Genomic DNA, 26,794 nt, shown 5'->3' with positions numbered 1-26,794 from the left:
CCCTTTTTTTTTTTTTTTTTTAAAGATGACCAGTAAGGGGATCTTAACCCTTGGCTTGGTGTTATCAGCACCACGCTCAGCCAGTGAGCGAACCAGCCATCCCTATATAGGGATCCGAACCCATGGCCTTGGTGTTATCAGCACCGCACTCTCCTGAGTGAGCCACTGGCCGGCCCTATATTAATCTTTTCTTAAACTTAAATATCTTTGGGCTAGGGGCCGGCCCCGTGGCTCACTTGGGAGAGTGTGGTGCTGATAACACCAAGTCAAGGGTTAAGATCCCCTTACTGGTCATCTTTAAAAACAAACAAACAAACAAAAAAAACCAATCTTTGGCCAGGACTACTGAAAAGGAAGAAGAGTAAAGTATTTTATGTCCTTGTTCAGATATATATGTTTAGAATGTGTGCAACAGGATAATGGAGAAAATAAAGGAGACAAATAATCTGCCACTGACTATATGATGACACTGCTTGTGGACATTTTATTCACTTTAAAATAAATATTGTGCTGTAAAACTGTCCAGAAGTAAAATCTGTAGTATACAGCAGGCAAGTATGATGGATAGCCAGCACAGTCTTTTTTAGAACAAACCATCCTAAGCCAGAGAAGAAACACCAACTGTCTACACCAGATACTCTGGGAGAAAACACACTCAGAAGTAGAAAGTAATAGGTAAAAGTTCTGAGAGAGAAGCAACATATTATAAATAAAAGTTTCTTGAGATTAACATGGGTGAAGAAAACTCACATGTGAGGCTCTACTAGGTGCCCAGTTTCTAATTTAATGACTGGCAGAGAGCAGCTGCTAAATAAAAACTTCTTGAAAGGAATTCACAGTATAATTTACATATTTTACACGGTCTCTCATTTAAACAACCTCTATTGATTTCTTTCTTCATTATCTTTACTTCATTAACTAGTTATATAATACTATAATTTACATAAAAAATCTATTATTTAAAATCTCTCAATAGGTACAATGATTATGACATTTGATTAGGATGGACTCTAAACTGCTTGGATGAGATTTATTTTGTAATCACATTATCCAAGCAAAGAAAAAACATGATCAGTTCATAAGACAACAAAAATGAAAAATAACGAGACAAATGTCTGCCTTAGATGTTTATCAATAACCTCTTATATACACATACATATTCACAAAGTGGTTGAGAGTCCTTTTATATGATCCTTTAGATGAAGTCCAATGGCTGAGAACTCTATAATGAGACACATGGTCAGACAGAAATCATCAGGACTTTCAATGATCTTTCCTTTCCCCAACTTTATTATCCTTTAGTTGGGGAGGGAAAGAAGTCCATTTTCATCTGCCGTATCTAAGATTTTACAGATCACTGGAGATTCAACCTAAGGAATGAGAATAACAACAAAGCCATTAAAAACTTGCTAAGCTGAATACTTACGTTATTCACTATTATTCTGCTGAATGAATATATGTATATATATTTGCTAAATGTATGCAAGTCCTTGTTTTGGATAAACCATCCAACATTATTTCTACAAATTAAGACTTTTGAAAAACAACTTTTTTTTTTTTTTTTTTTTGACTGGTAAGGGGATTGCAACCCTTGGCTTGGTGCGGTCTGCACAATGCTCAGCCAGTGAGCACACTGGCCATCCCCATATAGGATCTGAACCCGTGGCCTCGGCACTACCAGTGCTGCACTCTCCCGAGTGAAGCATGGGGCTGGCCCGAAAAACAACTTTTAACCATCCATATAAAATATCAGATAGGTGGAGAAAATATTGTTTCTCTAAGAAAACAAGATGAGAGAGAAAAGGAGCAAAGGACAGGAATAAGAGAGAAATACATAGCTAGATCTTATACAACAAAAATGATAGAACACTAAGGCAAAATAATCAGTTGTATTTAAAGTAAAAGGCAAAGAAAAATGTAACCCAAGGATGGACCAGATGTTGAAATTATCAGATATTATGATAATTATAATAAATATGATGAAGGAAATAGTGGAAAAAGTAGACAACATGTATGACCAGGTAGGGAATTTCAGCAGAGAAGAGGGAAGCATAAAAAAGACCCAAGTGGAAATGTTAGAGATGAAAAATATATCAGCGACATATATCTTCATTCAATGAACTGGACACAGCAGCAGAAACAATCAGTGAACTTGAAGACAGGTTAATAGAAATGATGCAAAATGAAACAAAGAAAAAAAGTGGGAATAAAAAAAGAGTCTGAGATTTGGGAACAATTTCAAACTAACATGTTGAATTGGAGTCTCAGAAATAGAGGAGAAAAAGAGTGGGGCCAGTAGTTGTCTTTGAGGAGATAATGGCCAAAATTTTCCAAAATTGATGAGTTATATCAACCCACAAATCCAAGAAACTCAGTGAACTCTAAGCAGGATAAATACTGGGAAAACCACACTTAAGTATAACATAATCAAAGGTAAAACCACAAAGTTTCTAGAAGGAAATATAGGAAAATATTTTCATGACTTTGTGATAGCAAAAATTTTTTAGGACACAAAAAGCATTAGCCATAAAAAAGAAAAAAAAAAAATGATCCTTTGAAAAACTTTTGCTCTTCAAAAGACATTATTAAGAAAATGAATAGGCAAGCCAAAGACTGACAAAAAAAATATGGGCAATACAAAGAGCTCATATCCAGAATATATTTGAACTTCTAGAAATAAGTAGTAAGAAGACAAACAACAGGAACAAAACTGGGTAGAAGACTGAAAAAGACTCTCGCCGTGACCAAACTTTAGTCAGGCTCCTCTGAGCCCTCTTTTTGCTGTGCATACTGGGACCTGTCTTTAGCCTAGCTAGTTCAGTTACAGCAAGAATCCTGCTTAGTTTAGCAAGAATCCTCCTACCCTTGATGTCTCCCCTCTTAGTAATTTTCCATTCACTTTGACTCCCCTCATTCTGTTTGTTGGTTTTAAATCCCCAGTTGACTTTGCTATATTCGGAGTTGAGCTTTATTTCTCTCCCCTATTGCAATAGCCTCGACACCTTATCACAACAGTCCTGAATAAAGTCTTCCTTACTGTTTTAACAAATGTCAGCATGATTTTTCTTTATTAAGACTTGGCTATACACTTCACAAAAGATATATGAATGCCAATAACTGCATGAAAAAGTGTTCAACATCATTATTCTTATGGGAAATGCAAATTAAAACTACTAAAGTGGCTAAATAAAAAAGACTGACAATACCAAATTTTGGTGAGGATGTGGAGCAACTAGACTATCAGAAATCAAAAAGGGGTATCTATGGGGGTGGAAAAAGGGGTGTTGACTGGAAAGGGATATGAGAGAAATTTCTGTAGTGACAGATAACTTGTTTTGGGTGTATAAAATTGTCAAAACTCATCAAACTCAACACTTAAGATCTGTGCATTTTATTTTATGTAAATTATACCTCAATTAAAAAACATAAGCTATTACAGAAGTGGTATGGGGGCTATATTAGGTCTTGGAGAATACTGAAGATGCAAAAAATTAATGCAAATTTAATGCAAAATATTAAAATCTGGCCCAAAGCAGAATTTGTTTTTGATTATTTTCCTTTTACTTACCCCAAGAATATACTGACAAGAGTGAGGTTCTAGCATATATACAGTAACAGCATGAGGAGAATCTGATTCTTTACACCTAAAACAGAGAGTATTTAAAGTACTGCCAAATTATACAAAATAAAATTATTTTTAATAGTTTTCTTCTTAAGCTATAAAAATCCCTTTCAAGTGTACCCTGTATAATTTAATAAATAAATAATACAATTTAATAATTATTTAAAATTATATTTTATATTTACATGAAACTTTTGTCCATAGGAAGCAGGTAAAAGAAAAAGTTGTAAAATATGACTTGATGGTCCAACTTACTTTAGTTTTACAGTCACCTGTCTTGGTTTGTCAGTGATATCACAAATATCTCCATTCCCATAAAAATGTGACACCATCCTGAATCAGAGAAACACACAAGTTTCATTAAACTAAAACTCATTAATTCAGAATAATTCTAATGGGTAGGGTGAAAAGATGGTTAGAGGGATCAGTTTTGCATTAGTTAAAAAACTGACTATAAAATATTCTTAAAAAATAATTGTATAGGGCCAGCCCGTGGCTCACTCGGTAGAGTGCGGTGCTGATAGCACCAAGGCCCCGGGTTCGGATCCCATATATGGATGGCCGGTTCGCTCACTGGCTGAGTGTGGTGCTGACAACACCAAGTCAAGGGTTAAGATCCCCTTACCGGTCATCTTTTAAAAAAAAAAAAAAAAAAAAAAAAAAAAAATTGTATGGTTAGGTCACAGAGACAGTCTTTTGGATTCTATATAAGGGAATATAAATTAAATTAGAAGTACTTCATACTGGCTTAATGTTGTGGATCGATTGAATTGTGTCCCCCAAATTCATATATTAGAAGCTTAAATCTCCACTGTAACTGTTGAGGGTGGGAAATCCTATTATGGTAATTGAAAGGTGAGGTCTTAAAGAGGTCATTAGGACCATGCCGTGGTGAATGGATTAATACTGGTGGTCATGGGTGTAGTTCTGAGGGCTTTAAAAGAAGAGCACATGAGAAGTTCTCTCTCTCTGCTCCACCATTTCTGCTATGTGAGACCCCTGGGTCACTATCGCCACCACCAAGACTCTCACTGGCTATGTTCCCTGGACTTTGGACTTCCTAGCCTCTGAAACTGTAAGCAGTAAATTTCATTTTCTTACAAATTACCCAGTTCTATATATTTTATTATAAGCAACAGACACGGACTAATACACTTAATTAATATGATGACCTTCAGCTTGCATATTATTTATTTGTATACAAACAGTTATGATTAGACTTCTCTTAAAAAAAAAGTTGTTGTTTTAAAATTATCCATTTTCCCAGCCTAGTATATTATTTGTTTTATGGAACATTTCTTCGTCCCAATCTTCCATCAAGCTACTTACTCCCACTAAAATACTGTACAGTAGGTAGTATAAAAGGTAAAGCCTAGCCCAAGCTATAAATTCCAAATGAGCAAGATCTGAAGAAAAGCTTTAATTTTGCTAGTCTTACACTCCCATGCTTCAGTATATGTAGCACATGATACCATAAACTATTTTCACCTGAAACAAATACAAGCATAAGAAAAATCAATCTGTTTAGAATACAATCATGTGCTGCATAACGATGTTTTGGTCAATAACAGACTGAATATATGGTGGTGGCCCTGTAAGATTATAATACTGATTACTGTATTTTTACAATACTCTTTCTATGTTTGTTTATTTACCTTTTTAAAAAAGATGACCAGTCAGGGGATCCTAATCCTTGACTTGGTGCTGTCAGCACCACGCTCTCCCAAGTGAGCTAACCGGCCATCCCTATATGGGGATCTGAACCTGTGGCCTTGGTGTTATCAGCACTGTACTCTCCCAAGTGAGCCACAGGCCAGCCCCTCTTTCTATGTTTAGATGTGTTTAGATATTCCTGCCATTGTGTTGTAATTACCTACAATATTCAGTACAGTAACATGCTGTACAGGTTTGCAGCCTAAGAGCAATAGGTTATACCATATAGCCTAGGTACGTAGTAGGCTATATCATCTGTAAACATATGTAAGTACAACATGTAAGTACAGTCTATGATGTTTGTACAATGATGAAATCTCCTAACGATGCATTTCTCAGAACATATCCCCATCGTTAAGTGACACATGACTGTATTATAACACTTAAATGTCTATCCCTAATTTTGCTAACTTGGATTTTAGTCAGTATAAAAAGTCAGCACATTCTGAAAATTTCTCAATACCATGTTTAGGAAGGACACAGTTAATACAGTTAACAATAATTTAAAATTCACTGGGCAACAGACTACTTAAACTTAATTATTGGGAAATGAGATTAATTTACTTCTGTTATAATTAAATATACCTATAAAGCCCAAAAGAGAAGTGAAGTAGTTTTTCAAAAAGCTACTGCCAACTATTTTCAACCATTACCTCACAAAGGTTAAGCAACAAAGAGAAATGCAAAGTATATTTAAATAGAATTAAATAACTTTCACAGGTAAAAATTAGACATGAAAGAGAGAAATACTTTCTAACAGCCTCAGTTTCTAAGAGAATTGAGCCACTGTAACTAACACTACTGCCACTCTCATTAACCATTTTTAAAGGCAGCAGCCAAAGTTTATTGCATGTTATTGTCAGGCACTGTGCTTTACATGAATTACTTCATTTATGTCACAATCCTATAAAGCAAATACCATTAGAAAAGAAAAGCGAGGCTTAAAAAATAGTATGTAATTTGCCCAAGGTAGTGGGTAAAAAGCCAGCATATGAATCCGGGTAGTCTAACTCCAGAGACTATGCCCCTAACTATTGCACAGTGTTGCTTCCTTAAGAAAAGAACACTAACCAAAAAGATGTCCCCTGAAAAAAACTAACCAGGAGTTTTACTTAAGTGTTTAAATTTGTATGCTTTTCAATACTGAGTTTTAAAAATTCTACTAATCAGATCCAAAGGCAAATAAAATTCATCTTTACCTGACTGTCTGGGTACCATCATCTTGAAGATGATAGGCTCTAGCAGTATTCTTCTTAGCCCATTCAATATGCTCTTCTTGGTTCCATGTCCCCACAACCACAGAGGTTTTCCCACTCTCCTTGTCCTAATATATGAAAAAATATTTGTGATAATGCATGCTTGACATCATCAAGTAGACATTTATGCTGATGACCCGACCCTCCTGCAAGCTATAGTTCTTATCTTCATCTGCACACTGGATGGAATGATGTTAAGTCTGCACATTGGATTAGATGGAATGATGTTAGTCAAACTTGATGACTAGAAATTTAAGCTCATTATCTTCTTTATTCCTTGTTTCTCTGAATAGTACCTAGTTTCCAGTCAGAATAGCTCTAGATGTAGTTATTTTTGACTCTTCTGTTTCCTCTCCTACATCTATCAGCCTGTTGATTTTTTCAGCTTCAGACTCTTCCTTTACATTTTCACTGCCAGCACCTCACCCCTCAACCAAGAGTTTAATCTCTCTTACCTAGATAATACAATCACATTCTACTATGATGCTTAATTAAATCTTTGGCCTCTATCTCTTACCCTGCAGCTTAACTTCATCCTACTTTTAAGTCTCTCAAATGCAAACCTTCAAGTCATACCGATCTTCACACTACTCATTTGGCACCATATTCATTTCTGTATCAAAATTGACTGTTCAGAAAACCTCTTCCCCATTCTGCCTTTATTACTTGTTTTGGGTTTTTTTTTTTTGACAACTGGCTGGTAATGGGATCTGAACCCTTGACCTTGGTATTATAACACCACACTCTAAATAACTGAGCTAAGTGGTCAGCCCTATCTATCTATTTATTTATTTAATTTTGGCGGTTACAAGGACAGTCTAATTTTTTAAAATAGTAACTATGTGGACTTCATTCTTTCTCCTTCCTACCTCCTTGCCTTCCTTGATATTTTATGCTAGGCAACAATACTGGGCACTAATATACATCTGATTAGTAGAATTAAAAACCCCTACAGTGGCAAATGAAACCGGCAGGGCCACTGCCTAGTGGAAGAGATACCTATTAAACAGTTTTCAGCAAGTAGACTGCAAGTTCCTAGATAGATAAGGATTATAGTGGCAAAGTGAAGTGTTTAAGAGGTTGGATATAGAGCAAGTCTGCCTGGATTTGACATCCAGTTTCACCACTTACTGCTTATGTGATTTTTAAGCAAGTTATCGAACTGCTGTTTCTGTATCTTAGAATAACAAAACTCACCTCTTCAGGTTGTTTTGAGGATTAAATGAGTTAATATGTAAAAAGTACTTAGTGCCTGGCATTCAGTGAGCACTATATTTGTTAGCTACTATTATTTTTGTATCTCCCAAAGCATCTAGCAGAGTCCTTCAGAAAGTTCTAGGTTGTATGATCTTGGCCAAAATAAGTTTGATAAAATTCAGTGTTGGCAAGTGTATGGGAAAGCAGCTGTTGTTAATGGGAGTATAAACTGGTCCACCCCTTTGTAAAGCAATTTTTCAGCATACATAGACTTTAACCTAGTAAGTACATTGCTAGAAATGTGCCCTATAAATATACTTGCAAAAGTACACTGACAGAACTATTTTAAAATGCTCATTAAAACTCTATCAAAGCAAAAACTGGAAACAAAGGTTCATCAGTAGAAGTCTGGTTAAATACACTGTAGGTATTAGACATAACTGCCTATACCTCTTGAAAAGAATGAGATCGGTTGTTGCTGACATGGAAAGATCTACAAGACACTAAGTGAAAGAGTAAATGCAGAGCACTGCATTTAGTATGATCCCTTCTGTGTACATAAAAAGGTTACACCAATGTTTATGCATATGCGTGTTTTCCTTGAGGAGGGTTAACTATGAAAGTATTAATAGCAGTTACTTTTTGAAAGTGGGATGATGTCAGGAGAAATTTTTACTTTTCACTTAAAATTTCTGGCATATATTCTTTTAATTAAAAAAAGTCACTGTGTATTATGTGGGATGTAGTTAGATGATACTCTCTTTATCCTTTTTCTATATTAATCAATGTTATTAAAAATAGGGCTGGCCAGTTAGCTTACATGGTTAGAGCATGGTAGTGATAATACCAAGGCCCAGCCAAGGGTTTGGATTCCTGTACTGGCCAGCAGCCAAAAGAAAAAAAAAGTTATTAAAAATAAATAAAACATCTACAGTAAGAATAAATGGAAAGAATATTTAAATAAAGCTTTTTGGGTTTAAGTGAAGAAAAAAAATCCTAGTTTACAGATGCCTCTTATATTTCAGATGGAAGTTGAATTGATGACCTGTCCCTGTATGATCCATCTTGAGATTTAAGATCAGCTCAAAACATTGTGAGTGGGAAAATAAAGTATTTTTTAATTACCAGTTATTGCTTCTTTTAAGAAATGAAAAGAGCCTTTTAAAGCAGCCAGATCAATATTTATTAATTAAAGTTTGTCTTTAATGTCTAGCAGTTTACCTTACCAAAGAACAAATATGATCAATAAAATTATTGGAACTTGCACCTCAGAATTTAGGCAGTTGGCTCAAGTGTGGGAGAATATACTATCTGATTTATAAAATTACAAGGAAAGGAATAATAAAAAGCTAATGTGTGTAATCTTAAAACTTATTTTAAACTTAGATGATATGGTACCTTTTCTAGCTGAGAAACTTGCTGTATTTACCCAGTTTTACTCACTCTAGTGATAACGTAGTATCTTACCATTCATCTTCTCAATTTAAAGATGAGTTATAAGAATGGCGAATTTCATGATCAAAGCTAAAGAGGTATAGTCACAATAGCTTACTATTCTGCCAGGCTCATAGTAATGCAAGAATATGAGAAGTTAATAAACAATGTCATTTTAAGATGACTGATTTAGTTAATACCAAGTTTTCTATTTTCCAAAATTTGGAGATACTTTGATTACAGTATTTCCATATTAAAATCATCGCATAATTAAAAGTAATACCAATCCCCCTCCTTTTTCTCCACAAAAGATTTTTAAAACTTTAATTCACCTAGTGGTAGAATTATATAAATACTATTCTATACCTCATGGTATTGATGTACATGTTTGCCATAGCAGAATTCATATTTCCACCAACCAACACCCTAAAGGAAAGAAAACAAATTAGATCAAGTTATGCATAGAAAAGGGGGATTGGAGCTTGCCTCAATACTGCTACATGATAGTGATAAAAATATATGTAATTTTTTAAATGTGTTATTGTGATAGTATGGTTGAAAATTAAAATTAGGGAAGGGGGAGGGGAAAGGGGAGAGATTGGATAAGGGGCATAAAGAATAACTATGATTTGTAACAATGAATATGCTAATAAAAATAAAAAAAGAAAATTAAAATTAAAAATTCCTGGGAAACAAAAAAAAGACAAATATAGAGAATAACTGCTGTACTGCCTTGCTAAAATAAAATAACACAAAATAAAATAAAGTGAAAATTCTGCTTATAAGTTTATTTCCCACTGGTGCTATTATTAGTCAGGGAAAATTTTACCTTTGTAAAGGTACATTTTTTTTTTTTTTTTTTTTTTTAAAAAGATGACCGGTAAGGGGATCTTAACCCTTGACTTGGTGTTGTCAGCACCACGCTCAGCCAGTGAGCTAACCGGCCATCCCTATATGGGATCCGAACCTGGGGTCTTGGTGTTATCAGCACCACATTCTCCTGAGAGAGCCACGGGCCAGCCCGTAAAGGTACACGTTAACTCAAGTTTTTGTTTTTTCTTTTTTTAACATCAAGAAATGATTTAATCAAGTTTAAAATGGTATAACCAAAATGTAGGATATACAATTATTAATGCCTATTCCACCAATCAACCAGAATCACACATAATTGCCACAGTAAAGGTCAAGTTTTACCTATGAGTAAGGAGAGGAGACCATAGTGGCTATGCATTAGATTATAGAGATGTGGGAGTATGAGATTGCCGAGAGAAAATGTCCACTGGGAGGCTTCTAGGATCCTGCCATTTCTCTAGAGACAGAAAACCTTTTTCAGTGCTGCTAGTGGCCCTTGACAAAATAACTGACAAGTAAAAGCTGTAAGATAAATATTTAAACTGAAGGTCCACTTCTCACCCCATGAAAGCAGTAAGAACCACTAAGGAACTCTTTTATGAGCTGGTCATCTGTCAGTTTGGATATATGGGTTGTTCCAACAGTGAGCACTGGCTGAGACCCAACAGCAATGGGTTTGTGGATTGCTGGAAATCTCTCTTCTTTAGTCGACTGCAAATCTTCCTAAAATGAAACATACATATGTTTAAGGGCTTCCACGCCACACTAAATTTTTTTCAGTTAAGTTTGTTATTATTTTTGAACTGTAGAAAATTTGGAAATAAAATTGTCTACTTATTTTTAATATGTTTTAAGAAAATGTACTTTGCAACACTTATTAGTATAGAGAAAGTTCTACACTAATGTTAGTTCCATCTACCAGTTATGGGTATGGTGGCCATCCTGAACATAAAGGGATAATTTCCATTTCATATATTTTGTCTCATCATTCTTATTAAGTACTTTGCTACTTGTAAAGCTTTGTGCTCCTACATTCAGTTTTGGAAAATGTGGTCACTAAGAGTAAAGAAAGGATAACAAGATGGGTAGGATAACAACCTGGTTGTTGCCCTGGTTGTTGCCCTGGAAGAACTTGCAGTTTCGTGGGGAAGACACAAACTAATAAGGGTGCAGGAAACATTAGACTCACAGAGGAAGGGGTGGTTCAAATAGACTTTGACCAAGAATTGAAACATGAAGACTTCAAAAAAGAAAACCCTAATCACTTCTTGAAATGTGAATAATAATTTGTGATTTATGTGCACATCTGGTGTTTTGTGTGTGTATTTATATGCATGTGGAGCTGAAGAAGAGTTAAGAGCAAAGAGGAGGGCTATATTTAAAACTAAAGAATAAGTAGGCATTATATGGTGGAAAATATATGCTGAGATGTTTGGACATTATCTTATAGGTTTTAGGCAAAGATATGCTGTGATCATATTTTAAAGTAATTACTTCAGCAGTGTCACGGAAGAAGGAATAGCAGGGACAAATCTGGAAATAGAGAATCAAGTTAGGAATTGCAGTCACTGAGGTTTGAGATGAAGAGAATCTAAAGTAAAGGAGTGATAGAGTTGGGGTGGAAAGAAAATGATAATTATAAAAGAGGCGTTAATAGGTTAGGATCTGGTAGTTAACTGGATATTGACAGTGAGTGGAGAGGAAAAGAATCTAGACCAGAATTGAAGAAGTCAGTACACCAATTTTAATTGAATAAATTTATAAAAATTGAATAGTAAATGGGTTCCCAATATAGTGGATACTATGTCTCCTTTTTCACTTGCTGTAGTTGCTGCTAACCTACTGCAGTACTTTTGCTTCTATTTCAGTTTGTAGGAGTCATTGGATGATGACTCCCAAAATGACCTTATTCTCTACTCCCTTTCTTCTCAATATTAGGAAGAACAAGGACTGCCAAGATAGTGTCTTATGTTTTCAAAGGACCTTGAACTTTATTGTGTAACTCTTTTCCACATTCAGCCTATGTTCCTAGCACTATTTTAAGTGTGGAGTATTAAAAATGGAGCAGACATAGTCATTGCTTCTAAGGAGCTAGCTAAGGTCTAATAGACTAAAATAATAACTTGGAATACATGAGACCTATATTAAGGTTAATGAAGAAAAATAATGCTGCATGGTGAAACCTGCAGCTGAGATAAGGGAAGAGGTAGCAAGAACAGAAGCATGACCCTTTATTACTGCTTCTTTTGGACAGAACATCCACTTTCACACTTAAAAGGCACTTGATCCACACTTAAAAGCAAAGCCTATGCCAAATATACATTTTAAAAAGAAAAGCCATGTGTAAAAGATTTATAAAAAATTACTCTGTAATAAAGACGATCAGTTTTAAGAAATTACTCATCTTATAGTTCCACTTAGGATTTTCATATGGAACATGTGCACTGAAGATCCTAAATATTTTAAAAGTATTATCATTTGTGGCTTTATATAAATCTTTTTTCTCAACTGGCAGATTAAACACATTATTTAAAGAAAAGTAAACTGGGAAATTTTCCTTGAAGAGTAATGAAAGTTGGGATTTGTGAAGCATTCCAATTGAGCTTACTTTTAAATACTTGCCAGTATTTCGATCACTATCAAAGAGACCAAAAAAGAATTCCAGCTCAAATCTTATATCACTCCAAATCAAACTGTAGAATTAATATTAAGATAATTTTTTCCTCCTATCAGAATGACAAGGTTGATCACAGCATCCATGAAGAGTCTAGCAATACTTTTGCAAAAACGTACTCAAGAGAAGGGCTGGCCCGTGGCTCACTCGGGAGAGTGTGGTGCTGATAGCACCAAGGCCACGGGTTCGGATCCTGTATAGGGATGGCCGGTTAGCTCACTGGGTGAGTGTGGTGCTGACAACACCAAGTCAAGGGTTAAGATCCCCCTTACCGGTCATCTTTAAAAAAAAAAAAAAAAAAAAAAAGTACTCAAGAGGAAGGGAAGAAACAGGCCTTGCAGCTAAGTATTAGTTAAACCATTGTTAACTACCTATAGGCATCAAGCAAGGAACTAGAAACCCCAAAGTAAAGAAAGCACAGTTTCTTCTGCCCTCCAGTTCAATAACAGTATCATAAACAAAACAAGCATTTTTAGCCATGTAAGGGCTATAATGGAGGACTGAATAAAATATAAAACCACAGAAGAGGAAACATTTATCTCCTCCTGGGGTTATCCATTGGGAATTCTGGCTCATTTCCAAAAGAAGTGACATTGCAATTACATCTTCAAGCATGAAGTCATGAGGTGAAGGGGAAAAAGGGGACAAGGCAACAGAAGAACAAGAAAAACCATATATTCAAAGGTAAGCAGGCCAGAAAGAAAATGGTACTTTTTCTGCAACTCTAAGTTGTTTAAAATAGCTGGGATAAAGGGAATGGTGATGGAAGATGTGGCTGAAGCCAGATCACAAAGGGGCTTGTATTACATGAACAGTGATTTTATTCTGAGGTGTAGATATGTTCATTTTAGGGCCGGCCTGTGGCTCACTCGTGAGTGTGCGGTGCTGATAACACCAAGGCCATGGGTTCGGATGCTATATAGGGATGGCCGGTTGGCTCACTGGCTGAGCGTGGTGCTGACAACACCAAGCCAAGGGTTGAGATCCCCTTACCGGTCATCTTTTTAAAAAAACAAAACAAAACAAAAAACAAATGTCATTTTAGAAAGAGCATTTTATCAGCTGTGTGGGAAGGATTAGAAAAGGAATTTATGAGCAGATAGCTTCTGGTCCTGGGAAATGATGAGGTCCTGAACTAATGACAGGATGGATTTGAAAAGCATTTAGAAGATAACACTGATGGCTCTTTGTGAATGTTTAGAGTTAGAAATGAACAAAGAGGTAAAAAAAAAATGACTTGAGTTTCTGACTTGAGGTCATTGAGTAAGGTGTTGTTTAAAAAAAATGCATTGGGGAAGACAAGAAACGGGTCAGCATGAAAGAGAAAAAATGATGTGTGAGATTATTGAAAATGTATATGGCCATGTCCAGTAGGCAGATTAGAAAAGACGACAGTACATTAAAAGGGGGAAGCAGCATAGAGAAGTGATTAAAAGGGCAGCAATGAATGAAGAATAGATAAAAGTGTTAGGAGTAGAGATGGGGCTGTAGTCTATTTTTTCCAAAGGCTGAGCAGGGACAACTACCTAAAAATTTAACTAACTACAACGAGTAAGATGTCAAACTTTAAAATATTATGGAATTATGAGTATAAGAGAATGTTAAAATAGTTTCTGAGAACTAGAATAAGGAAAAGAATTAAAATCAATGAAAGAATTGGAATTTAAAATTTTGATCCAGTAAAATAAATTGCTACTACTGTGCTACAGAAATCAGCGTAATATTGATATATGCTCCAAAATTTGGAAAGTGGTACACTGAGAAACCATCATTAGATAATTTTCATACCTCTTTACTTCTCCTGAAAGGCACCCTTAGTATTTCTTCCTGCTGCTCCAGCTGTCTCAGGGTGAGGGGTTTAAATGGTGATCCTGGCAGTGACTGGCAAAATATGTCATTCACAGGAGATGCTCTGAACCTATTCAGTAAGAACAAAGCATTAAGCTAAGCATAAAACACTTTAAGTATGGGTGCATTTTATGTTTAAAATATTAAATGCACATCCTACCTATATTTAGGATGACTGCACAACAGTGGTGTCAAAATGACAACTTCATATTCACAAGTTGTAACTTCAGCTACTGAAAGAATTTCATGCTTAGATTCAGGATGACAAATATACATCACAGTACTTGATCTGGGCCGGTTCTGTTTCAAACTACAAGGTGTACCATTTCCCATTCCCACAGGATAGTAGGGTGTCATCTGACCTTCGATATTTTTAGTGGGAATCTTAAAAAAAAGAGTATAAGACACTTTTCATTAGAAATGGAGGTGGGGGTGAGAATGGGAGCACTTATTATTCTGAAAGGAAGAAAACTACATTTTATTTACAAACATTTCTGTATTTTCTTTAAGTTCTCTCTCTAATATTGTTTTGATTCGTAAGCTCTTATTTGAGCAAATGTGTATTTTCAGAGCTAGTTTAACAGAGCAAAAAAATTATTTAGTGCTAAAATTAAAATATTAAGTAAATGTACATTTATATAAAGGGCCACAAGATCATGATTAATATGAATTATTCTCAAGAGTTCTAAAGAAAGAGACTAAAATAAAATATAGGAACTTACTATGATGGGCTGTTTAGAGCTTTCTTCACTAAGTTCTCAGTGAATAGCTGTATTAGAGTTTAGATTTTACAGGGCTGAAGGTTGATTTGTCAAAAAGTAGGGCTATATAGCAAAACACTATCTTCTAAAACAAGAACCTAAAGAGTACTGGTTCATCAATCTGCACACTTTTCTTCCCTGTTTTTAATATTACCGGCACATACTTTTCAGCATATAAACTCCTATATAAATCTGCTCCAGGCCAGCAAAAGAAAAATTAAGAAGTTTTCATGGAATAGGGGAATAAAGGATATTACCTGGATTTATAAAGGATATAACAAGGATTATTAAAGAGTTACCCCCCATACTTTTCTCTACATAAGCATAAGAAAAATCTAATATAAGGGCTTTAAAAAGATATTGTTAGTAATATCTCCAAAAAAGCTCTTTGGAGGCAGGGATCTCATCTTGTATCACTTTGGTATCCTGTCAGGTGCCACGTCCAAAACAGTCAATAAATAAATGTTTCTAGGGAAAAATATTTCCTTGTATACTACTTTCATGCCAGTGTCTGAAATAAGAAAATCCTGGGTTGAAATCCAAACTTTGAATTTACTAGCTTTAAAACTTTTATCAAATTTCAATTTTTGTTATTTGTAAAAGTAAAATAATAATGTATACTTAAAGGCTGTTGGGAGAATTAAACATCAGCTTTTGTTATATGCCTGGCAGTGTCTGGCTTACAAATTGGGGCTCAATAAATGTTAGTTTTCTTCCCTTACTCTCTTCTTTCTTATCCTTTAGCATTTCACACTTTGAATCCCATCTTGCTATCCTCCAGAGTCAAAGTTAAATAAATATTTTATATCAAAGGTAGTCTGTAAAACAAAAGTCTTTTAAATAGCAATGCTATGTGTGTCTATGCTTAGCTTATCAATTCCCCCGCAAGCCATTCTTTTAAGCTGTAGACATCCTTTTAAAGTAATTTTCAAGGCCTTCACCATTTCACTTTTTAACCCATTTTTAAAACTATCCTCTAGCAATAAGTTATTTAATTGGAGTTTTATGGAAATTCTTCATCCATCAGAAAGCACTCCTTGAAATACAAGGGTATCATATTGTGATTAGGAACTCTGAGGCATCATTCTTTTAAACAACCCTATTTTTTAGCCACCATTTATTTATTCATTCGATAAATATTTATGAAGTGCCTATAATATTTTGGCATTCTCCTTTTCACTGTGGGATAAAGAGATAAAAGACAGTCCCTGCTTTTAAGATGCTTGCAGTCTGGTAGCTTGTTGTTTACCTATGTATTTTATCGGTTTTACCCACAGGAGATGGGGACCAAATGAGAAAAAAGGCAAAGCTTACTCTAATTGTTTCCAACATTAAATAGAGGGAACCAATGCTAAGCACAGAAGTGATATAATGCTATTATAGAATCTTTCTCAGACACATCATTGACAGATTTATTTTTGTATGATCTTAAAAGTAAAGAGCAGGATTACAGTGTAACTTTTATTAGAAAAACCAAATTTATTATAAATTTTGTTTGACCCAATCCTCTGAGGTATTTGATAGTTAAAGAACACAGGCTATATTCTCTCAATTAAGTTGTATAAATTCATGCCGCACTACCAATAAATGTCAAAAGTGAAAAATCAACATTTGTCACTTGCCTCATTTGATTTCTCCTTTTCTTCTGCTTCTTGTTCTGTGGAATAATATAAGAGTAAGATAAATATAAAGAATGAGCAAGGAGTGACATTTATTTATTTTTATTTATTTATTTATTTTTCTAAAAGATGACCGGTAAGGGGATCTTAACCCTTGACTTGGTGTTGTCAGCACCACGCTCAGCCAGTGAGCGAACCGGCCATCCCTATATGGGATCCGAACCCGGGGCCTTGGTGTTATCAGCACCGCACTCTCCCGAGTGAGCCACGGGCCGGCCCAAGGAGTGACATTTATAAGATACAAATGGTTAAGTTTTCAATCAACTCTGTAACCTTAAACTTTCTAAAGAAGATCCAAAACATACATATGATTTTTATCTTACTACTTTAAAGCTGGTTTCCTTAAAATGGTTTTGTATGAAAGGATAGTCATATTTAATCTTTACATCTTTACCTAGGAAATACTGGCCACAGCAATTTCCTTTTGAAGTATTTTTATCTCAGTGATAAGTGTAATCTTAAACAGTTGACCAATCTGAATAACATAGATTAATAAAAAAATTTCACAATTTGAGAGATACATGTATTTCCACATAAAATCTTTGCTTAAAGCAAGCAAAAGACTAACACTATATAAATATAACACAAACGTGTACATTCTACCAGATTTTAAAAACCTTATTAATAAGAAGAAAAAAAGCATAATGCTTGTCTAAGCAGAAAATAATAAGAACAAGACTTAAAAAAAGTTTTCTAAGGGACAGTTAATTTTTAATTTTTATTTATTTATTTATTTATTTATTTATTTAAAAAGATGACTGGCAAGGGGATCCTAACCCTTGATTTGGTGTTGTCAGCACCACGCTCTCCAAAGTGAGCCAACCAGCCATCCCTATATAGGGATCCGAACACACGGCCTTGGTGTTATCAGCACCACACTCTCCCAAGAGGGCCATAGGCCAGCCTAAGGGACAGTTTAAAAAGTTATTTTAGTGTTCTAAAATTCACACAGCCTCCAAGAAAATCTCTTAAATTCCAATTTGCAAATGTATTTTAAACCAAATTCCAGCATTACTATCAAAACACTGTGTAGAGACCAACCTTTTTCAAACAGGAGATTCTTAGCCAACATATTCCCAAGGTAGTACTCATGAATATTTATTTTCTATATTTAAAAACAAAATAAAAATATAGTAAGTATTTTGCAAATACATTTTAAGAATACAACTTTAAATTTCATTATTAAACTTCTAATTTTATCATGTTCTATACTTTATATTTTGAAGAAAAACACACCTGACCAGTTTCTTTCTCTTCATGGTACTGCCGAATGTGTTTTCCGTGACATACCTCATAAGTCCAGTAAGACTCAATCTAAGAAAGATAAACGTATTTAGATATAAAAAAGCCAGAGAACTCAATTGAATTACTTTTTGATATTTTAAGTAGTTGAATAGATTTCCCCCAGGATTTAGAGTAAGCTTTCATTAAATGACACTTATGCCTCAGAAAAATGTGAAATTTCTGGTCTATTCATTATTTTCGTTAATTAGCTATATGTGAGAATAGCATGAAGAAAATAGGTTTAGAATACACCTGGGGTCTGTAATAACTACCTGGTTTAGGGATAATTTTCTACATAGTTAAAAACTAACAATTAGCATTTTAATTAGAATTCTATTAGGAAAAGAATCTTTCTTTTGAAATAAAAACATTAAAAGCAGTTTGGTAAGTGATTGGTATTTGTATTATTGGGTATGTGCTGCATGTACTATACAGGAATTTAAATGAACAAAATACTATTAAGTAGTAACTGAGATTTACACCTATCTTAAAATCTGATACACATAATAAAGAAATGCAGAAGTATTTTGCTGGAAATTTATTTTCTAGTTATCAAGTGAACATAAAATACATACTCTGTAGGAACAACTGCTTTGTTTAAACAGAGGTTCCAAAAGCTCTCTTGGATTAGGGCCTTTATAATCCTTTTCTTCTTCCTAAGAAAGAATTGTAGTTTAATACTTACAATTTTTCTTGAATTTCACCCAACTCTGCTGTTTAGGTATGAACTCATTGGTCAAATCACAAATGCTTGGAAGTAAAAGAGGAAAAAAGTCAAAACCTTTAACCAATCCTATGGTATACCACTTCTTTCAAATGAATTGAAATATAAATATGGAGCAATAAAATAATCTTCCATACTGTTCATTATTTCTTTTTAAAAAAGGTAGTGCTGGCTGGTTAGCTCAGTTGGTTGGAGCACGGCCTTAGAGCCCCAAGGTCATTGGTTCAGATCCACATACTGGCCAGCCACACACACAGAAAAACAAAACAAAACAACAACAACAACAAATAAATTAGAAAAGTTATCAACGTAAATTTCCTGAAAATTCTTATAAGCCTATTTTGGAATTTTTAAATGCTTGCACCCAAACAAATTCTAGCTATGAAAGCCTCAGAATAGTTGAATTTTGTAGCATATTTTGAAAAGTTTTAAGGTATTTTTTAGTTTTCTATACATGTCTACATTTTACTTAAATGCCATACATGAGTATGCATATGCATATGGTTGTGCGTGTGTTGGTGTTACAACACCACACTCTAACCAACTGAACTAACCGGCCAGCCAGGTGTGTGTGTGTCTTAAGGAGATTTAGCATAAAATGAAATAGCTGTCTTACAGAGATTTCAAACCTGAACAAAACCTAAGAAAGCACTAAGTTTAAAATTTTATTTTACAGGTTGTGAATATATTATGTAATTGGCTTAATAAATTTATTGAGTAGTGGAACTGAGTTTCAAATTTAAGATTCCACAGCTAACTAGCCTAAACCTGAGCCTCCTGGCTCCTAGGCTAGTGTCCTTTCCATTTAACCATGCTACCTCTCCTGTTTCATCTTGAAAGAAGTCATTGCCTTGAAGAATGGATAGGAGGCAGTTAAAGAATTTTAGGAGGAAGAAAAGGGCATGAGCTGAGGTAGTGAGAAAGCATAAGGCACCTACAGATTTATTTACAAGAAAAAATTTTAAAACCACATCATATTTACATTTAAAAATTACACCTTGCTTAAGAACCTTCATTTTTATAGAAGAAAGCCAGTGTGAAATTAGATTTTCATTTAAAACATTAATAATTGGTTGCTAATTTTTCCCAGATGAACTGCAAAATCAAAGAATTCAGGAAAAATAAAAGTGATTAATATTTTTATGCTAAAACAGGGTTATTGAGAAACCTGTTATTCAGTTTTAAAGTATGTAGTTTCAATGTTTTAAATAAATATCTTTGGTGACAAGGATTATCAATATATTTACAAAGTTACCTCATCCCCACTTGTCACAAGGGGAAGTATACATTTATATTTTTCTTTATGTGCAGTTGTCATGATGACATAATTATCTTCTTTATATAAAACTCCAGTTGTGGGCTAGAAGTAGAACAAAAAATACACATTACTTTCTCTGGTTAATTTGTATTACATCGAATAACTTCAGTCCTAGCTAGAACAAACGTTTCTCTAACTAATTTACCAATTCAACTGAAGATTTTCAAAACACATGTTCAAAGGCAGGGAAAACATTCTACATATTTTTTAACTACAAAGTGTAGACAACAAACCTCATCCCGGTGTTAAAATATAATAGAAAAAAATAAACAAAATAAGTTTGGAGTATAAAGAAAAAATATGAATATAAAAAGTTATATAAAAATATAAAGTATAAAGAAAGACTGCAATAGGTTGAAGTTAAAATTCCAATTAAAAAGCATCAAAGGGAGGGCCTGCCTGTGGCTCACTTGGGAGACTATGGTGCTGATAACACCAAGGCCACGGGTTTGGATCCCTTCATAGGGATGGCTGGTTAGCTTACTTGGGAGAGTGTGGTGCTGACAACACCAAGTCAAGAGTTAAGGTCCCCTTGCCGGTCATCTTTTTTAAAAAAAAGGAAAAAAAAAGCATCAAAGGGGCTGGTTGGTTAGCTCAGCTGGTTAGAATGAGGTGTTATAGCACTAAGGTCAGGGGTTAGGATTCCCATACCAGCCAGCCACCAAAAAACCCCCAAAACCCAATTAACCAACCAAACAAAAAGCATTAAGAATAGCAACATCCAGACTAGTGTTTTACCACACACATGGGTGCCACAGCCTAGCCAAATTGAAACATAAAATCAACCATTACAATACCACATTTGATAAAATGAGCTTTTTGTTTTGGATTTATTTGATTTTAAAACTTTTTATATCACTGAATGTCCCACACATAAGAGTATTCCAAATGTTCTGGGTACATAGATAATAAAATCAGAGGAAACATAAAGAGCTAAGAGTCAATCACCAACAATATCCATGAGTAACAGTAATAAAATCCTGTCTAATGAAGTATAAAAACACAATAAAAAAAAAAAAGCATTAAGAGGCCATTGAATGTTCATATATACACTACCACTGAATACTTAATTAACTACTATTAGCAATTATCATTTATGTGTGACAATCCAACAACACTTTACAAATGTACTCTCAATTCTGTTAGATGAGACACTAGAACATAATATAATGTAGTTTTTTTCATATTTGGAGAATTATGAATTTATCCATAAATAAATTCCTTTTAGGAGCGAAATTGCTATGGATCCTCTGTGCTGACAACTTTATTTAGAATACATCAGGGGTCAGCAAACTTTCTCTTTAAAAATACTTTAGGCTGTGTGGACCATATGATCTCTGTTGCAATTTGGCCTTTCTGGCAATGAAATGCATAGATGATACTGCTATGTTCTAATAGAACTTCATTTATAAAAATAGGTGGTATGTGAGCACAATAGCTATAGTTTGCTGACTCCTGGCATATATCAACAAAACTATCCTTAAAACTTTCCACACTATGGGCCGGCCCGTGGCTCACTCGGGAGAGTACGGTGCTGATAACACCAAGGCCCCGGGTTCGGATCCCATATACGGATGGCCGGTTCGCTCACTGGCTGAGCGTGGTGCTCACAACACCAAGTCAAGGGTTAAGATCCCCTTACCGGTCATCTTTTAAAAAAAAAAAAAAAAAAAAAAAAAAAAAACTTTCCACACTATGAAACCAAACAATTTCACGTTGGTTCATATGAACCAATTTAATTCAAATGACCACTTCAGAAATTTCTGCTTTCTGAAAGCAAATGTGATACTAACTACTGAAGGAGAGATTTTTTTTCATGTTTTATGATATGTGTTCTATAATAATACAATTCTTTCTCCTCTTCTCCCTTATTACAGTACTGAAACCATTGTACTGTTTGGCTATTTTTGGCAAGGAAAGAACCACTTATAAGTACCTCTGTTCTTTTCTCAATTTAACTTTTTTTTTTTTTTGGTGGCTGGCCAATACAAGAATCCGAACCCTTGACCTTGGTGTTAAAACACTGTGCTCTTACCAACTGAGCTAACTGGCCAACCATTACAATAACAACTTTTAACTATAATAAAACCAGTACTACTTGGCACCAATGTAATCTTAAACACAAATGCATATTAGGGCAATGTTTTCGCAACATAACAAAACAAAGCAATAAAGTACTAGCTATATCGGCTCTGTGACAGTATACTGTTTTAAGTGCTTTGCATTTATTTACTCATTAATCCTCAGAACAAGCCTTACACTCAGTTTTATAGAAAAGGACACTGAGGCTCAGAGCTTAAACAACTTCTCCAACAGGTAGAAGTAGCAGAGCCCAGAGAACCCAAGTATACTGGCTCCATATTCTGTGTTCTCTTAACTATTTTAACATATTTGAATTATTTTTAGTGACATTTTTTAAGATTACTACATAGAATTTTGGATTATGGCCAAGGATAAAAGCTCATTATAACTGATGAGGGAATCAAAGAGATTTGAAAGTAAGAGTTGCAAAACCAAATTTATGACAGAGATCCTTAGAAACATTCTGTTGTGACGATTTGCTAGAAGACATTTATAATGCCTTCCAATGTTTTTCAGATATATTCAGATTATATGATAGTAAGTTGTGCAAAGCATGACTCAGATTCACTCAGCAATGGATGGCCTGAAGTCCTGTTGAATCACTGCTGTACTGTAGTGAAGGCAGATAGTAGAAAATGACTTACATGTATGCACATCTATTTGTGAAGTACCTGCAACTCTAATACTCAGACTTGAATTCTACAGTAAAATTGACTTATTTACTAAAAAGTTCACAACAATGCTCACAATGGAAAAAGAAACTGCTTGTTTAGAATGACAGCAAAGACAGACAATTCTTGATGCAAACATTTGTCTTTCATTAGTTTAGGAAGGACTGCCTTCCTCTTCAATAAAATAGATCAAATAGAAATTCTATCTGAAAACTCTTTGCTGCAAAAGTGAGTTACTTATTGGGATCACAAGGTATAATTTTAACAAATATTACCTTTCTTTAGGGTAACAGAAATTACACTACTGAGAAAAAGTTTACCTTTGTGATTTAAGTCAAATAACTTTTTTGATCTACTACTAAAATGCTTCCATCTGATTTTGTAAAACAGGTTCTTATTTAAGAAAATGAAATATAATAAATTCAGAATTACTGATAATGTAAAAAAACTTATATAACAAAGTATTTTCAGTGTAAGAGGTAATATCTATTAGTGATTTGATATACTTGTAAAGTCAAATTGTAATATAATAAAACTTATCAAAGGGAGTGGGGAACTTTAAAGAACTTAAATATCTAGTCATGAGAGAAATTCCTAATATTTGAAATGCGTTTGGAGAAATTAAGATTGTTAAAGACTGAGAGGTAAAACTTCTGCGGCATAACTTGTCAATGTCTATGACATGCTATAAATCATAGAGCTGGTCAACATTTTCTCCAAGTGTAGTCCTTGTGAAAAGTTTTTGAGTAGAAATACATTCTACATTAACAACAGAAGTAGAAAATTAGATTTATTTTGTTGTTCAGTTTGGTGAAATCCAAGAACTCTGTGAAGTAATGAATAACTGAATACTTCAATGACACAGAGGTGACACTTCATAAATATATACACAAAACCAAAATTGTATTTTAAAAACCAGTAAACAAAAAAATCATAATAACTAGTTAATGTAAACATTAAAATATTTAGACATTTTTGGTACTTAATACTTTTTCTAAGTACATATGAAAGCAAGATAGTGAAAGGTTATGTATTGCTTTGATATATCTGAATGGGAAGATGATTTACAACAGACAAGAATTTTAAAGCTTAAAAAAAATTCAGATTTTTAAAAATTATTTTTTATTTTAATTTTATCAACATACAATGTCGTTGCTTTTTGTGTCCCTTCACCGATTCCTCCCTCCCTCCTTTCTCCCCCCTCCCACCCATCAATGTAAAAATTCAGATCTTCTGATCCAGTCTCTTCCAATTTCAGATGGTAGAGAGACAAAGGATCTTATTCTAGCTCATACAGTTGCTTAGTTATACAAATGTCCAACCAAGTGGCCCATAAAAAAAAATGGCAGTGCCAGGTGAGGGCAGTAGTTTCAATCAAATAAAGCTAAGAAGGAAGCCTTAAGATTATAAAAGTACTAGGGCCGGCCTGTGGCTCATTTGGGAGAGTGTGGTGCTGATATCACCAAGGACACAGGTTCGGATACCTATATAGGGATGGCCGGTTAGCTCACTTGGGAGAGCGTGGTGCTGACAACACCAAGTCAAGGCTTAAGATCCCCTTACCCGTCATCTTAAAAAAAAAAAAAAAAAAAAGATTATAAAAGTATTAAAAAATAAAATTGACAACGATAACGACTCTTGTAGCTTATTTTTGCATGAAGGCCAGAGACCTTTTGCCAATTCACAGAAAAATGTCTCTAGATTTTTCTCAAAATAACTCAAACTTAAAAAGAAAAAAAACTTTCTCCCCAAATCTTCAAATGTGCCCATCTTAGATAATATTGCATTGTCAAAGAAAAGTAATTAAAAATGAAATTTCACAATAAAATTGAAAGATATGTGAAAGGTTGGTGTAGTATACACTAAGACTGGGATCTTTTTCCATAACCTCTTTTTAGCCAGCAAACGCTAGTGCCAGAAATAAAACTGAACAACAATTTGGTAGTAAACTTTAAAAAGGCTAGATTTAGTCACCCACTTACAGGTCAGTAAGTTTTCAGGGCCGCATATCAGCATGCTTTTTTTAATTTAAAAAACCCCAATAACCACAGGTGCAAGAGTAAAACATTTTAATGACCACATTCTTTAAATATTTGCCATATTCATTTGGAAACAACAGAGGTTAGACTAAAGTGTTTTTACCCCAAGCCTGCTCAAGTTATATCTGATTTATAACAAAATTTTATATAGGTATTTTAATATATCAACATTTCATGGCATTAATACAAAGACAAACTTGACATCCTAAAAAAACATTTACCTGGATAAATTTGAGAACCACTGAATGATCAGAGTGGGAGAACAGAGAGATGGAGAAATAAACCAGGTGTGAAATACCGTATAAGCAAAACTAATATTTGTAAAAGCCACGTGGTAATGATAACATCTGTTAGCTTGGTAAACTATGTTTTGACATCATGATATCACTTGTTAATGAAATGTCATTGTTGTCTCAATGAAATAGCATTAGAACAATATAATAAAATAGTCTTCCAAGTTAAATGATCGCAGGTAATTTAAATCAGATTTTTTTTAACCTTTACTTTTTTTCAAGGTTTCAACTTAGGTGAATTAACTACCATACTGTAAGTATGATAAGAGCACAATTTTTATTGGCCTGCAATGGCTACACGTGGATAGGAAGACCCTTCAGCAGTCCACTATCCCAAAACAGAATTTTCATTCCCGTGAGATTATATGTTCTTCCCTGCAGGGAAACTCATCATAAAATCTCATGTTCTGGGGTTTTAAATAACAGCCGTAATACATCAAAACTGTAAAGGACATTCTGTGTAGAGGGTCGTTAACCTCTCACAGAACAAACAGCCTTCTCAGAAGCAACTTCGAAAGGAAAAGTTTTCCCTGGAGCTTTGCTTTTGGGTGTGTATGCAAGAAAGGAAGAACGAGTACGAGGGAACTCGCGTCTGTAGTACAGTACTGTGGGCAGGGTGGAGTCTAATACTGAAGGAAAGAAGGCTGCTGGTGTTGGAAGAGCTGAGGTTGATTCTCCAAAGGGAGGATGAATAACTGCGCCTGACGTGATTCTGAGAAAGCTTCCTCCACAGGATGGGATTGTTGAGAAACAAGGCCTAGTGCGACAGAATTAAAAAGCGCAGAGCAGGTGATGGCCGGATCCCTAATGCTTAGCATGGGGACACATACACAAAATGTGCTTAATGAATGAATGAATGAACGTGGGGTAAAAGAAGCTTTGGTTTAGTAAAGGTAAATGTCTGCAGAGGAGGTTCTAGGGGAGAAAAAGCAAAGAAAACCGAGGCATGGGGCCTAACTCTTAGTGCCAGGAGGAGGAAGAGACATGGTTACAGGGTTCGAGAGGGCACTGACCAGAGAGAACTCGGTGCCGGGCCAGTTGACTCGGAAAGGGATGTCATCGCTGAGTGGGGGGAGCGCTCGGCCGCCACCGGACGCCTCCAGGAGGCTGCAGAGGACCAGTAACACCGGCCCGCCGGGGACCAGACTCCGCGCGCCGCCGCCTCCTTCTTCCATCCTCCGCCGCCGCTTTCTCCAGCCGCCGCCACAACCTCCTCTACCCAAAGAGGAGAGTGGGAGGAGGAGGAGAAGAAGGAGGCGGCGGTACTACCAAGCGTCCAGCTACCCGAGGGCCCAACCGCCGCCACGTCTCCTTCCGGAGAGCCCGGCTACGCCGTCTCCGCCCCCT

At 35.0% G+C, this 26,794-nt stretch overlaps 1 protein-coding gene across 4 annotated transcripts; it reads right to left on the bottom strand.

Moving 5' to 3' along the window:
* Positions 1–464: 464 nt before the first annotated feature.
* Positions 465–26,787, bottom strand: ERLEC1 (endoplasmic reticulum lectin 1). 4 transcript variants are annotated; one of them, XM_063078080.1, is made up of 14 exons: positions 26,461–26,787; positions 20,300–20,404; positions 18,896–18,976; positions 18,273–18,350; positions 18,078–18,141; positions 16,980–17,014; positions 14,757–14,980; positions 14,537–14,666; positions 10,636–10,797; positions 9,589–9,648; positions 6,535–6,659; positions 3,878–3,955; positions 3,569–3,644; positions 465–1,370 (listed from the first exon to the last, which is right to left on the bottom strand). In XM_063078080.1, exons 1-14 carry the CDS (start codon positions 26,620–26,622, stop codon positions 1,299–1,301), a joined length of 1,452 nt encoding a protein of 483 aa, XP_062934150.1. In that variant the 5' UTR covers positions 26,623–26,787; the 3' UTR covers positions 465–1,298. The 4 variants fall into 4 exon arrangements, with proteins under 4 accessions (XP_062934150.1, XP_062934153.1, XP_062934151.1 ...); XM_063078083.1 differs by lacking the exon at positions 3,569–3,644; XM_063078081.1 differs by lacking the exon at positions 9,589–9,648.
* Between the last annotated feature and the right edge of the window lie 7 nt (positions 26,788–26,794).

This window comes from Cynocephalus volans, chromosome 14 (assembly GCF_027409185.1).
Source record: "Cynocephalus volans isolate mCynVol1 chromosome 14, mCynVol1.pri, whole genome shotgun sequence".
Taxonomy (NCBI): domain Eukaryota; kingdom Metazoa; phylum Chordata; class Mammalia; order Dermoptera; family Cynocephalidae; genus Cynocephalus; species Cynocephalus volans.
The sequence above is the reverse complement of the archived record's forward strand: the minus strand, read 5'-3'. Positions and strand labels throughout refer to the sequence as shown.